We start from the raw sequence: 14,391 nt of genomic DNA on the forward strand, positions 1-14,391 counted from the left end.
TCATGGAACAAGTAAGTGTTAGATAGTTGTGAGCCATGGATGCTGGGAACTGAACCTAGATTGTGTAGAAGATCAGACAAATGTTCTTAACTGCTGAGCCATCTCTCAAGCCCCATACCCTTAACTCATTTACTCAGTATTTATATACAACCTAATTTCACAATGCATTCCCTTATAAGAAACAAACTTTGCTGAAGCAAGAAAACACCTATTTTACTATTATGTCCTTGTAGAATCTAGTCCAGATACTACTTGCCTGCTACTGAACTCCTGCTTTTGTCTTTCAGCCCCCACAGCATGCATTTGTTACTCTCTTACATTCATTCAGTGACGTTCCCTTGCCTGCTTATGTCTGCCTTCCTGACCTCCTACTCCTTCCTATCAGCCTACTCCACCTGCCACTCACTTCCTCCTATACCATCACATCTCATTCACTTCTGGCTTGTTCACCTCAGATTTGGACACAAATGAGCAAATGTGCTAAACTGTCTTTGGCTCTTTCCACCTAAGGATGGTTTGAGCAGTAATGTGGGCTCAACTGCAGGTGGCATCATCAGAGCTAGAAGACCATCAGGATGTCAGCAGGGTGAGCTGGCCAGCATGCTTCCCAGCCATTGGCTTGCAGGTAAGGCTCTCCACTGGGCAGTTTTATTTCTTCCCAGCAGAGTCTGGGGTCCCCAACAGAAAGCAGCTGCCCACATTAAAACTTGATGGACCAAGGAATTAGGCTACATCACTTCTTCCTTGTCCTATCCATCAACTTGTTCAGAGGCCCAGGAGAGGGAACATACACACCCATCAGAAGCTAGAGTAAACCTGCTTTAGAACTATCAGACTTCCTATATCACTCAGCTTCAGCACCTTTTTTTTTTTTTTTTTTTTTTTGTGGTTTTTCGAGACAGGGTTTCTCTGTGGTTTTGGAGCCTGTCCTGGAACTAGCTCTTGTAGGCCAGGCTGGTCTCGAACTCACAGAGATCCTCCTGCCTCTGCCTCCCGAGTGCTGGGATTAAAGGCGTGCGCCACCACTGCCCTGCACTTCAGCACCCTTTTAACAGTCGTGTTTTGCTTGCATTTTTCATGCTTTATTTGCTATGTCCCAGGAATAATAAATCAGTTCCTTCTATTTTAGCACCATGTTCCTTTGTGCTAGGGCTTCATGAACCAGCCTCTTTGTCCTACACAGGAACCTCTGAGGGTTAAATAGTTTCATATTCTTGTGCTTGTTTATTTTGAGTCTGTGTTAAGATAGCACTTTCCTATGCAGACCAGACTGTTGTGGAATATTACTGTAACTATGTGAAGATGTGTTCCATTTGTAATGCTGCATTTGTTTAACTATGTGAAGATGTCCTGGTTTTGTTTATGCTACATTTAATTTGTAAAGATGTATTTGTAAATGTTTGTTTGTAAAGATGTTGTGTTTATGCTGCACTTGTAAAGATGTGTTGCTATTTTACCTCGTCAACCTCAGGCACATGACTGGTCTAATAAAAAGCTGAGCAGTCGATAGCTAAACATTAGAGGGCTAGGTGGAGCTGGCAGAGATAATAAATAGGAGGCATCTCAAGGAGAGAGGGAGACGCCAGGAGCCAGACAGACAGGCACAGAGGATGCAGGAAAATAGGATAGTAATAAGTCTCCATGTCATAATTTGGGGTCGAGGTCCAAGACTGCCTTCTACGCAAGAAACAAAAGTGCTTATGTTGGGTTCTTGTTGTTTTCAGATCTTTGAAATATGCCATATGCATGAAGATCAGAAAAAGATTAGGTGTGAGATCTCCTAGAACTGAAGTTATATGCCAATGCTTACTTATAATAACCACCGAGCATCCCTCCAGCCTGCCCTGTTTTAAGGTACTGCCCTCTAGGTCTTCTCCACAGCTGAAACCATAAGCACGTCTGCCATGTCACATTCTACAGTATGTTAGCTCAAACCTTAAGGCCCTTGCAGTTCTACGTCATGAACTGCATTAATTTGTGGCCAAAATCAGTTTTTCAAAACTACTGGACTTTACTACATTTTAAATTTGTTATTCAATAGCTGAGCAATAGTAGTTATTTTCATGCATATCTGTACCACTTCTGTGTCTCGTGCATGAAGGGACTAGAAGGGGGAGTTACACATGGCTGTGAACCACCCATGTGGGTACTGGAAATGAAACCCAGGTTCTCAGGAAGAGCAGCCAGTGCTCTCAAACACAGAGCCATCTGTCCATCACCCAGGCAGTCATTTTTTTATATGTTAGGCTTGGTGTGGTGGGACAGGCCAGATCCCAGAGGCAGAATGTTTCTAGAGCCCCAGGCCAACCTAGACTACATAGTAACTGTCTTACAAAACAAACATGCATGCCCAGACTAGAAGCATAAGGGCTTGTGGGGCAAGGTATCTCACACCTTTAATCACAGCACTCAGGAAGCAGATCTCAAATTCAAAGCCAGGTAGATTGGTCCACATAAAGAGTTCTAGAATACACAGAGACATCCTATCTAAAAGAAAAAAGAAAGTTTTCACTACAGCCATTTGGAAATATATTTTGTCATTCTGCCTGAAGGCTGAAGCATATGAAAGCTGGCCTTTTACAACTGTGGGTTTAAAAAAAAAAAAAAAAAAAGAACAGTGGGAAGATGCTGCAGGAGAGATGGTCCAGTTTCCAGAATCCCTGTAGGGTGACTCACAACTGATTAATGCCAGCACCAGGGAAATCCAATGCCCTCTTCTGGCCTCAAAGGACACTGCACTCATGCTAGTATACTATTTAAAATAAAAATAAAATATTCCAGAGCCAGGCATGACGCTGCATGCCTTCAATCCCAGCATTTAGGAGGCAGAGGCAGGCAGATCTCTGAGTTGCAGGTCAGCCAGAGATACACAGTAAGACTGTTTTTTTTTTTTTTTTTTTCTTTTTTTTTTTGGTTTTTCGAGACAGGGTTTCTCTGTGGCTTTGGAGCCTGTCCTGGCACTAGCTCTGTAAGACCAGGCTGGTCTCGAACTCACAGAGATCCGCCTGCCTCTGCCTCCCAAGTGCTGGGATTAAAGGCGTGCGCCACCACTGCCCGGCAGTAAGACTGTTTCTAAAACGAAAGACAATAGGATGCCATCCCACCATCTTTCTCCAGATGACAGGGACATGAACTATCCTGAATAATCATTTAAATATAAACAAAAGACCGTTAAAATGTTTCTTTTATTTTAACTCACCTGAGTCAAGTGTGGGACAATGAAACAAACACAACAGGATATATACAGCATGTCGAGGAGGCAGCCTTTAAAAACATGCTATAGAAAAGAGGAAGACTGGGAAGATATCTGGATTAACAGAAGCACTGGCTACTGATTAACCCATATGCAAATCCAGTAATCTCCAAAGGATTTGGTAAAGATTTATTTTCATTTCCAGTCTTTTAAAGTAGACAGATTTGCTTACAATACAGCTGATTTTAAAAGCACACAAATTTTTAGTACAAACAATGGGATTTAAAATCAGCAGAATGACGAAGGTGCCTGCAACAAAACTGACCACCCAAGGCAGTGATGGCCAACAAGGAGGCTGGAATCATCCTACAAAGCAAGAAAGCAGGGAGGGAACAACTACCCAGTGGGGTTTGTGGGTAACCTTAGCTTCTACTTGCTACTTAATTCACATAGTAAGAGGTCTTTACAGATAGCCCACACCCGTTTAATTAACCATGTAGCATTTTCTACTACGTAATAGGATTATAAGGCCACAATATTCCTTTGGGACAAACCCTTTAATGATTTTAATTTCACTTACTCATTCTTTTGAAGTGTAAAGTGTCTTAACTGGATTACAATTACAGATCATTTTTAAATACACCATTGCTACTATATTAAAATTATTCATACTATTTATATCTAATATTCAAAAAAAATTACTAATAAATGCTACAATAGGCATCAGTCTTACATGCTTATTAATTGATCCCGTAGGTTTAATTATAGGTCATGATATTAGAGTTTATTCTGTCTCACTAAATCAGGAACACTGCATTTACAGAACAAATAAACACACGTAGTGCAGACACCCAAGGATCATGCTAGCTCTTCAGTTATCTGTCACAGCTCTGACATGAATCCTCACTGTGTGAATGAAAGTCAGATCCAATTCTTCCATCAAAAGGTGCTAGTGGAAGTTGTCAGACGCCTTCCAATGTAGATCCTAGACAGAAAAAAAACAGCCATCAGGTCTCACACAATTCTCAGGTGACTCTGCACAGTTCAAACAGAGCAGACCACTATGGTTACAGCCTGTGGAAGGGAATTAGCCACCTTAAACTTAATAAAGTATGACTGTCTGTAATCTTTACCAAGTGTTTTAGTCATCAGATATGTATTTCAAATTGGTCTAATTTTTCTTAATTGCCATTAAAATTATATTTCTGTTTCTTCAAATATATTCTAAGGGCACAAAAGACTAAAAAGTACAAAAAAAAAAAAGAAGAAACTAATAGCAGTAATTGAAACTCAATGACAGAGCATCAATCTACCATACACAAGTTCCCAGGTTTAAACCCCATAACCACCCCCAAAAGTACAAAACCCCAAATGCTATCACTATAGAGCTTCGTATTCCCTTCAATGTGCAAAATGAGCTACACACTTGCACTCCAGGACAAGAGGCTTCTTCACCTCCAGTTAGTTCATTACTAACATCAAAGCCCAACCAAGGAATAAGTAATGAAGCCTCCCTTCTCCCTAGTCAAGTAGAGGGGGACTGAAAGTCTCTAAGAAAAGAGACAGAGGGCCGGGCGGTGGTGGCGCACGCTTTAATCCCAGCTCTCGGGAGGCAGAGGCAGGAGGAGCTCTGTGAGTTCGAGGCCAGCCTGGTCTACAAAGGGAGTTCCAGGACAAGGACAAGCTCCAAGCTACAGAGAAACCCTGTCTCGAAAAACCAAAAAGAGAGACAGGAAAGAATTCCAGCTGGCCAGGTCTATGTGAAGTAGTGAGAAAAAAGACTGTGGGCAGTGAGCTATCTGGAACTAAGGAGGGTAGCTTTCATCTCAAAAGACTGACAGTTGCCAAGAGCGGTGGTACCAATAGTGGACGATTGCCAGGAGTGGGTAGGGTGGCACCATCAAGCTCTGAAACTGGGAAGGATGATGGACAAACAGTAGGTAGGAGCTGAATGCAGAAATAATTTCCTGAAGAGAAACTCAGCTTAGGTTCTGAACTTGCAGATTACTAGGCCCTATCCACAGATCCTCCCTTTGGTGTTTCTGTTCTGTTTTTTTGAGATCAGGCCTCAGTAAGTAACCCTAGCTGACCTGGAATTCAGAAATCTCCTGCCTCTGCCTCTGCCTTAAGTACTGCTTGCTAGTTCCAAAAAGAAAGTCCCAGGTGATGGGATGCACCTGACCATGAGACCAGGCGCTAGGACAGAACCACACATGGAGAAGGAAGGGATGAAGACAGGTAGGGTTCACCTCAGCAAACTCAAGAGAAACAGGTCTGTAGTACAGTAGTTAAGGGTAGTGAAAACTGGGATTGATGTACCTATGAGACCCACAAACTCCCAAGGTCTCAAACATGAAACAGACCAGGTGCATTGAAACACATGAACACCTTTTTTTGGGTGGCGGGGAGGTGGGGTGGGATAAGCAGACAACAATGCCTAGAAGCCCACAGTAGCAGCCAGGCCATTCCAACAAATTGAAGCCATAAAACACACAATATAACTTCTTGTGAGATCACCCCCATGTGGGCAGGAGAGGGTAGGGGTAGGCCTAAAGAAAGACTAAGGGCTAGTGATGTAACTCATTTGGTAGAGTGTTTGACCTCCGTGTATGAAACCCTAGGTTCAACTCCAGGGCCATATAAACTGGGTGTAGTGGCACACACCATTATCCCAGCACTCAGAAGGCAGACACAGGAAGAGCAAAGCCCAGTTTCATCCTTGTGAGGCCAACTGAAAATACATGAGTCCCAGTTCCTAGTGTCCACTTCATATATTGCTGGGACCTAGAATCACCAAGGCCCACCCTGCTAGTACTCACAAAAAAAATCACTTACCCCAATCCAATGGCCAGCAGATGAGACAGCAACAGAGATGGAAGAAAAACCTTCAGAAAGTCTGCTGAGAAAATGCCCCCTTTCTTCATAACACTTGTATTTCTCATGCTGAGAGTAGTTGTTCGCTTTGGATGTTTAAAAAGGAACTCCCTGGAGTAGAAAGAAGCTACCAATCAGTGTGTCCTCTTGTCAAAGGAAGAGCTCATGATACTGAAAACACTTACTTGGGGGGGATATTTTCTGGCCGACTTGACCAATCCCATATCCAATCCGAGTTTTTCTTCAAGATGCTTTCAACCTCTCTTCTTCTCTCAATATAGTCTTCCTCAGACTAAGAAAAAGTAAATGATAAAGCAAGTGAGTGTTCTACATCCACATCAGAAATAAAGTAAGATCAACACAGTTCCCCGTAGACTTTGACCTTGTTGAGGCCTTTATATAGGTTGTCAGTAGAAGGTATGGCCCAGATTAAAGGTGGATCTTCCCACCTCCAAAGATCCAGATTAAAAGCTTATCTTCCAGCCTCAAAGTGGGTTTTATAACCTCAAGTGTTTTATTAAGAAAAAAAAATCCCTCCAAGCTATGCCTACTCATTTGGGTTTTGGTTAATTGCAGATTTGTTAAGTTGACAACCAAGAACAGCTATCACAAGCCCATTCCTTTTGCTGAACATACAATCATATCTCCTTATGTCATGCTTAACTTCCAAATGAACAGTAACTAGACCATAATTATACCCAACATGGTATTAACTGCAAATGCATTGCAAATTTAAATATTTAAGTAGTAATGTCCTTGAGGGACATTCTTAGTATCTCAAACTAAAACAATAATCATTGACATACTCTTAACCGTTACATTACATGATAAATAAATCAAGTAATGGAAGCAAATACCTGTAAACACATTTTTAACAAAATAACAGAAACACTCGTATCAATTATAATCTTCATTTCTAGAACTGGTCACATGGCCTTAGTAGCTGATATTTAAGAACTACCTTCCTCTACTACCCATTCTGTATTTCCTCCATCTTCATTGATGTGGGATGTCTCTCTGTATGCTGTGAATGTTTTAGTATCGGTGGTTAATAAAGAAGCTGAATTGGCCAATAGCCAGGCAGACTAGAGCCAGGAGGGAAATCCAATAGAGATACAGGGAGAAAAGGGGCAGAGTCAGAGAGATGTCGGAAAAGCAAGATATGAGTTAATAAGCCACAATCCTTGTGGTAAAATACAGAATGAAAATGTATTAATTTAAAATGTAAAGACTGGTTAGTAATAAACCTGAGCCATCGGCCAAGCAGTTTGTAATTAATTTAAGCCTCTGAGTGGTTATTTGGGAATTGGCCGGCAGGAGAGGAACCTCCATTTACACCTCTCAGCAAGCACTTCAGTGAGTCTTGACTCTTTTCTTGGGGAAGTGACCCATAACTTCATTCCTGAAGAGTTTGTGCCCTCTGTCATCCTGCATGGATTAGGTTGTTGTTGTTTCCCACCGACTTTAATCACAAGACATAGAAGCATCAAGAGATGTCCTGTACTCCATACATGTCTCTTACCACTATCATGGAGAAGCAATTCAGTATTCCCCCGGTAATCTGGATTAGTCACCCCTCCCAATACTTTCTTAGCCTTGGAATTTTGCCTTTCTTGGCTTAATGGGATCATAAAATTAGCTTCCTTGGAATATTTGCTGTGTCTCCTGGCAGAACTGCCCATCACCAACAACCACAAAAAAAAAAAAAAAAAAAAAGTCACGGGACAGGAACAAGAAACAAAAAATTCACTAGCAGTAATCATGAGTGGAACTATTCCCTTTTCCACATCTTGATTCTTGGATCCATGGATCCTGGTTTGGAAGAAAATGTACCATAGTAAATTGGGCACTGATTTGAGGTATATACCTCCTTCTAGAGAGGCTGCTGCCACCTAACTGGCCTTGTGTCGACAATAGCTTAGTCCATCTTTCTATCAGGCCAGCTGCTTCAGATGGTGGGGGACATGGTAATACCAGTGATTCCATGATCATGGGCCGACTCTCTGGTGATAGAGTTTTTTGGTCAGAAGCAATGCTGTGTGGAATACAGTGGATAAGGCATTCTATAAATCCACTGATGATGGTTTTGGCAGAAGCATTACATACAAGAAAGGCAAAGCCACAACCAGAATAAATACCTACTCCAGTAAGGACAAAGCACTTATCTCTCCAAAAGTGGTTCTATGTAGTCAACGTGCCGCTAGAGCGCTGACTAGCCCCCCCGGGTCACAGTGCCATCCATTATCTGGGGCTCAGTGTTAGTGTCTGCTGTTGGCAGAACTGGCACTCAGCAGGAGCTGTAACCGGATCATCCTTGGAAAGTGGCAGTCCATGTTGTCAAGTCCACACATAACCCTCATCTCTGCCACCTTGGCCTTTTTGTTCATAGGTCCATTGGGTAATGAGACATTGGTAGGCGAACTCTCCATAGAATGGGTTATCCTATCTACTTGATTACTGAACTCTTTTTCAGTTGAAGTCCCTTTTCAATAAGAATTTACTTGTATTTTCACCTCGTTTTCCCATTTGGAGAGATCATACATTGCATACTCCTTCCTGAGATATCCTTTTCACCAATTTTCAAGTAATGCTTTGATCCAGTCAATCCAATGGCCACAGTCTATGAATTCAGTGAACAATAGCACATCTGGCCATTTCTCTTTCTAAACAAAATGCATGACCATGTATGCTCCCCAAAGTTCTGCCCACGATGAAGACTGCCCTTCTCAGGTGTGTCTTTCAGGGCTGTCTCAGAAGGTGGTTGTAATGTTGCAGCTGTCTACTAAGTCACTATTTTCCCTGACAGAGGTAAGGCAAAAGGCTTTCATTTAGCTTTCCAACCATAATAGCCCTCATATCACAAGTCAGGAAACCAGTGTAAGAATTCTGCCAACAGTTTACAACTGTAACTCCAGTTCCAGGGGATTTGATATCCACATAAAGACATATATTTTAAAAAAGGCATACATGCACGCAAAACCCCAATGTGCACTAAGTAAATAAAACTTAAAAAAAAAATAATTCTACCAATTTCTAAGTATTTCCATCTCAGTTAAACATTCTTGGACTAGGTAAATAACCACAGGATGAGTTCAGGGATCAGAGAACCTACCCTAAGTCAGACTTCAGCCAAAAATTAATTGCCTCCATAAACCCCTACTTTAACTGGCATGGTTTTTTTTTTTTTGGCTTTTTGTTTGTTTGTTTGTTTTTTTAGGTCCCCTGGAATCAACGTCAATTTGATCCTGCATCCAACAGATCCTAGAATGTCTGATTGTTTCCTTACCCCAGTGTACAGTTTCCTAGTTTTGTTTCACTCAAGCCAAGGAATGCATTCCTCCTTTACAGATACATCCATTTTGTCCAAGTCCCACTCAACTCTGTTAATGTAGCAGGTTTAGAAACTGGAGACATAGCTGAGTTAGCAAAGCACCTCCCTAGCATAGCGCAAAGAATCCTGGGTGTTCCATTCCCAACAGCACATTAACAAGGTTCAGTGGCCTAGTCTAGAGAATGAGCTCCAGGATAGCCAGGACCGTTTTACAGAGAAACCCTATTTCAAAAAAACAAAACACTGTTCTGATGCCATGAGGACCTAGATAACAGCAGCAGAACCTATCCTAACAGAAGAAAATGAGAACAGGTATGGCTAAGTAAGGGGAATATTATATATAAGAAGCTAGTTTAAAGGTGCTTTTGAGAAAAAGCAGACCACAAACAATTTCAGCTACACTTCTAAAATTAACAGCACAGGGCTGGAGAGATGGCTCAGAGGTTAAGAGCATTGCCTGCTCTTCCAAAGGTCCTGAGTTCAGTTCCCAGAAACCACATGGTGGCTCACAACCATCTGTAGAGGAGTCTGGTGCCCTCTTCTGGCCTGCAGGCATACACACAGACAGAATATTGTATACATAATAAATAAATAAATATAAAAAAATTAACAGCACAAAATGCTAATTAAGATGGTCTCCAAAATAGGAGATAGGAAATTTTCTCTTGCATTCTTAAAATTCTAGAACTGCATACTTAGGTGGGGATGGGGAGATATTTCAAATAATAAAAAATTAAAAAATATGACTGCTCCAAAAGTGGACATGCACTCAAGTGTATAGAAGGCTGGATGAATTCCAAGTCTTTGATGCCCAAAATAGGGTCAGACAGAGTTCTCTGGAGAAAGCCAAGGCTAGAGGTAAAGACAGTTTCTGGGAGTGGGACACTGATAAAAACTGGCACAGGTGGAAACAACGCTTTTTAGTAGAGACCTTGCTTCCTAAGACAGCTGCTAAACTATTACAGAAAAAATTATTTATCTTTACCATATTAAATACCATGCACAAGGTATAGCACTACTAGATAAAATTGCACAAGATTCTACTGCCTTAAACTACTATACAGAAATGGTATGGATAAGAACAGTCAACTTAAGCAATAATCCATCTACATGTCTCACCGCAGTTCTGTGGTAGTTTGATTAAAAATGGCCCCCAGGATGTAAGGGCGATCTGGCTGTGATATCTGTCACCCCACTGATCACCAGCTTTGATTTGGCTGATCTGGCTGGCTAGGCAGGTGTTTCAGTGTATGCATGTCCCTCCTGAAGCTGTGTGCTTGGTTGGAGAAAAACCTTCCCCAAATACAGGAGAACCAGTCTTCAGGTAAGGTATATGAGTAGCTGCACTCCCCTGCCTAAACCTCCAAACAAGCTCTCAAGAATGGTTAATCTGATCTTCCAAAGGACCCAAATTCAGTTCCAGCACTCAGACCAGGTGACTGACTGCTGCCCATAATTCCAGTTCGGGGGGGGGGGGGTCCAATACCCATTGCTTCTGGACACCTGCAGTCATGTGCACATACCATACAGACACAGATACACACAATTTTAAATAATTAAAAAAAAAATTATTAAAGCTGGATAGTGGTGGCACACACTCCAAGCACTCAGGAGGCAGTGGCAGGGGGAATCTCTTAGTTTAAGGCCAACCTGATATACAGAGTGAGTTCTAGGACAGCCAGGGCTACACAGAGAAACCCTGCCTGGAGACAAAATAACTCCATTGAAGGGCGGGGGAATAAAATGCTTACTGTACATGCATCAGGCCCTCAATTCAGATCGCCAACACCCATGGTACACACCTTTAATCACAGCACTCAAAAGGCAGAGGCAGGTGGATTTGTGAGTTTAAGATCAGGCTGATCTATATAGCAAGTTCCAGGATAGCCAGGATGAATAGGGAGTCTCTATTTTAAATAACCCAAAAAAATGGGGTTAAAAATGCTGTTGTTCATGCAGAGGTCCTGAGTCTGGTTCCCACCACCCACACCAGGCAGCTTATAACTGCCAGTAACTTCAGCTCAAGAGGATCTAATGTCCTCTTCTGAACTCCTTCAAATATGTGGCATTCTCATAGACGCACATATATGCATAAATAAAAACTTAAAAGAACACAGGTCCCCATCACTAATGTAAAACGAGAGGCATGCTGGAACACTTCTGTGATCTCAACCCTGGTAGGCAGAGGTAGGAGGATCACTAGGGCTCACTTGCCAGCTAGTCTAGTTAATCGGTGAGCTCCATGTTCAATGAGAGACCCTCAAAACTAAGGGGGAGCAAAGGTAGGTGTGCGTGTGCATGCGTGAGATAAGTGTGTGTGTGTGTAAATGATATGAAAAAGTCACCAGGCTGATGATGTGCTGTACCGTATAGCATGCCCCTACTGCCTATGGCTTACCAGAGTGCTGTTTTTCTCTCCAAAGCTGTGAGTGTCTATTTCAGATCTGTTGGTATCTTGTGGTGTCTGGGAGCGAGGTGGGCTTGATTAGGAAATGGACAAAACAGAGCAGCATGTTAATTCTGACATAAGAAGCATAAATCCCAAGCAAGACTACTGCCTCAGTAAGGGGGAGGGCTCTCCGCATGCCTCTTCACACTAATATCAGACCAGGGCCAAACTACTCCTCAGTCTTTTCAAGTGAGTATTCAGGAACCAGCTAGACAGTTCTGAGGGAAGCTCCACCCTCCCACATAATCTGTTGCATAGCCCTCAGAAGCCTCTGACCTTCGATCACTGACTCTCAACCACGCACCTTGGATTCGTTCCCTAGTAGTGCTACCTAGGAACATAAGTCGGCTGGGGGACATGAACTTGATTCAGACTTGGCATTCAAAGTGAACAGTTTCAAAAAAGGGGGCATATATTAAGGGACTTTGTTTTTTTGTGCCTAGGTTTAATTTGGTCCCGCCAGACTGAGCCCCAGATCACTCCCTCCCAGCAGATTCCAGGGTTCCTTCTTTCAGGACTGCTTCCGAGTTACTCCCAAATGTGGCCTTAGACCTAGAGCCCCACCTCTAAAAGCATGCACAACTGTGATTATCCATCCACTAAGAACATCAACACTGCAAGAGACATCCTGCAAACCTACCTGTCACAGTGAGAACTCTTGGAGCTACTTCGTCCAGATTCATGCTGAGCATCCAGCAGTATTTTTTCCATGTCCCCATTATAAATAGAGACAGAGGCTGGAACACTGCTCCCGTTCCCATTGCTGAAGTGCAGTTCTACCCAGGAGCCTGAGACACAAAAAAGGGGGCAGTTAGAAAACTTCCCATTTAAAGGGCTTGATGCACGCCTTTAGGCCCAGTACTGTGAGTTCAAGGCCAACCAGGTTTACAAAGACCTAATTTCCAAAACTAGATAGATAGATAGATAGATAGATAGATAGATAGATAGATAGATAGATAGATAGACAGACAGACAGACAGACAGACAGACAGACAGACAGACAGACAGACAGACAGACAGACAGAAAGACTTGCCCACTCTCGTTCCCAGGAAACACCAAGGGCAGCACATGATTAGAAACCACTAGCCGGGCGAGGGTGGCGCACGCCTTTAATCCCAGCACTCGGGAGGCAGAGGCAGCCGGATCTCTGTGAGCTCGAGACCAACCTGGTCTACAAGAGCTAGTTCCAGGACAGGCTCCAAAGCCACAGAGAAACCCTGTCTCGAAAAACAAAAAAAACAAAACAAAAAAAAAAAAAAATCACTCTAGTCCTACTTTGATGCCACATTAGACATTTGCATTTCTAGTCTGCTGGCCTGTCTTTAGGACAGTGGGGAAAGTTCCTGAGGCTGAGACACTGCTCTGTATCTTTTGCCCTTCCTTTATTCCGTGCAGGTGTTCTACAAACCTGTTGCTTTACCAGAGGCCAAGATGGGAGTCTTGTTTAGGTTGACAAAGCAAACTAGGCTTATAGTCATGAGTCAGCATGTCTTACTAAAGACTTGTTGTGGGATGTCCTGTATGTGCTGCCTTTATTGGTTGATGAATAAAGCTATTTTGGCCAATGGCTTAGCAGAGTAAAGCCAGGCATAAAATCCAAACAGATGTATAGAAAGAGCAGGCAGAGTCAAAGAGACACCATGTAGCTGCCAAAGGAGAAAGATACCAGAACATTACCAGTAAGCCACAGCCTCATAGTGATACATAAATGAATATTAATGGGTTAAGATATAAGAAAGAGCTAGCTAAGAATACTCCTGAGCCATTGGACAGTGTTATATTAAATATAGTTTCTGTGTGATTATTCAGGTCTGGGCCCCCGAGAAACCAAAGTACAGTTTCGGTCTATACAAAAGACTATTTCCACATTCCAGAAACATATGGCCCCGAGGCTTTGTGAATTTCAGATTGTCAGGCTTGATAGCAAGCACCCTTCCATCTCATTGGCCCCTGGTGCTTTCTGTAGTAGAAACTGACTGTATGTTTAATTATATGCCTCATTCTAGACATAGGAAGATTTCTATATTTTCATTCATAGGTTCATTTGTTTACAGAAAATCCTTTGTTGAGCCATTAGAATGTCTCAGTGGGTAAAGGTGCCTACTGCATGAACACATGCATGTACACACGCAAAGGCAATAACAAAAAGAAAATCCTTTAATAGATAAGAGGTAGGGTGGGCATGGTGGTCCACGACCTTAATCCTACCATTCAGGAAGGCAGAGGTAAGAGGATCTCTGTGAGTTTAAGGCCAGCCTGGACTGAGAAATCTTATCTCAAAAAACACACACGTGGGCATACAGACACACACACACACACACACACACACACACACACACGGAAAGAAGGCAGGAGGGAGGGAAAGAAATGGAACCACTTGTTAGGAGCCATTTTTCTCCTAAAATCATTGCAGAAACCATCACCCTAGGGGAGTCTGCAGAGAACCTCACACCCCTAATTGTGTTAGGAATCGTTCTATTGACAGAGCCTACCCCACACCCAGATTGGCTGTTAATGGAGAGCTATCTGTTAGCAGAACCCAC

The 14,391-nt window shown here is 42.6% G+C and overlaps 1 protein-coding gene across 1 annotated transcript in view; it reads right to left on the reverse strand.

The window, feature by feature from the left end:
- Positions 1 to 3,364: 3,364 nt before the first annotated feature.
- Positions 3,365 to 14,391, reverse strand: part of Bnip3 (BCL2 interacting protein 3) — a 25,199-nt gene continuing 14,172 nt past the window's right edge. Inside the window, exons 2-6 of the mRNA XM_005351437.2 lie at positions 12,488 to 12,635; positions 11,797 to 11,878; positions 6,253 to 6,359; positions 6,029 to 6,178; positions 3,365 to 4,178 (exon numbers count right to left, since the gene is read on the reverse strand). Coding sequence (XP_005351494.1) covers positions 4,133 to 4,178; positions 6,029 to 6,178; positions 6,253 to 6,359; positions 11,797 to 11,878; positions 12,488 to 12,635 — 533 coding nt within the window. The 3' untranslated portion in view covers positions 3,365 to 4,132. The remainder of the gene's footprint in view (positions 4,179 to 6,028; positions 6,179 to 6,252; positions 6,360 to 11,796; positions 11,879 to 12,487; positions 12,636 to 14,391) is intronic.

This window comes from Microtus ochrogaster, chromosome 8 (assembly GCF_000317375.1).
Source record: "Microtus ochrogaster isolate Prairie Vole_2 chromosome 8, MicOch1.0, whole genome shotgun sequence".
Lineage (NCBI taxonomy): Eukaryota > Metazoa > Chordata > Mammalia > Rodentia > Cricetidae > Microtus > Microtus ochrogaster.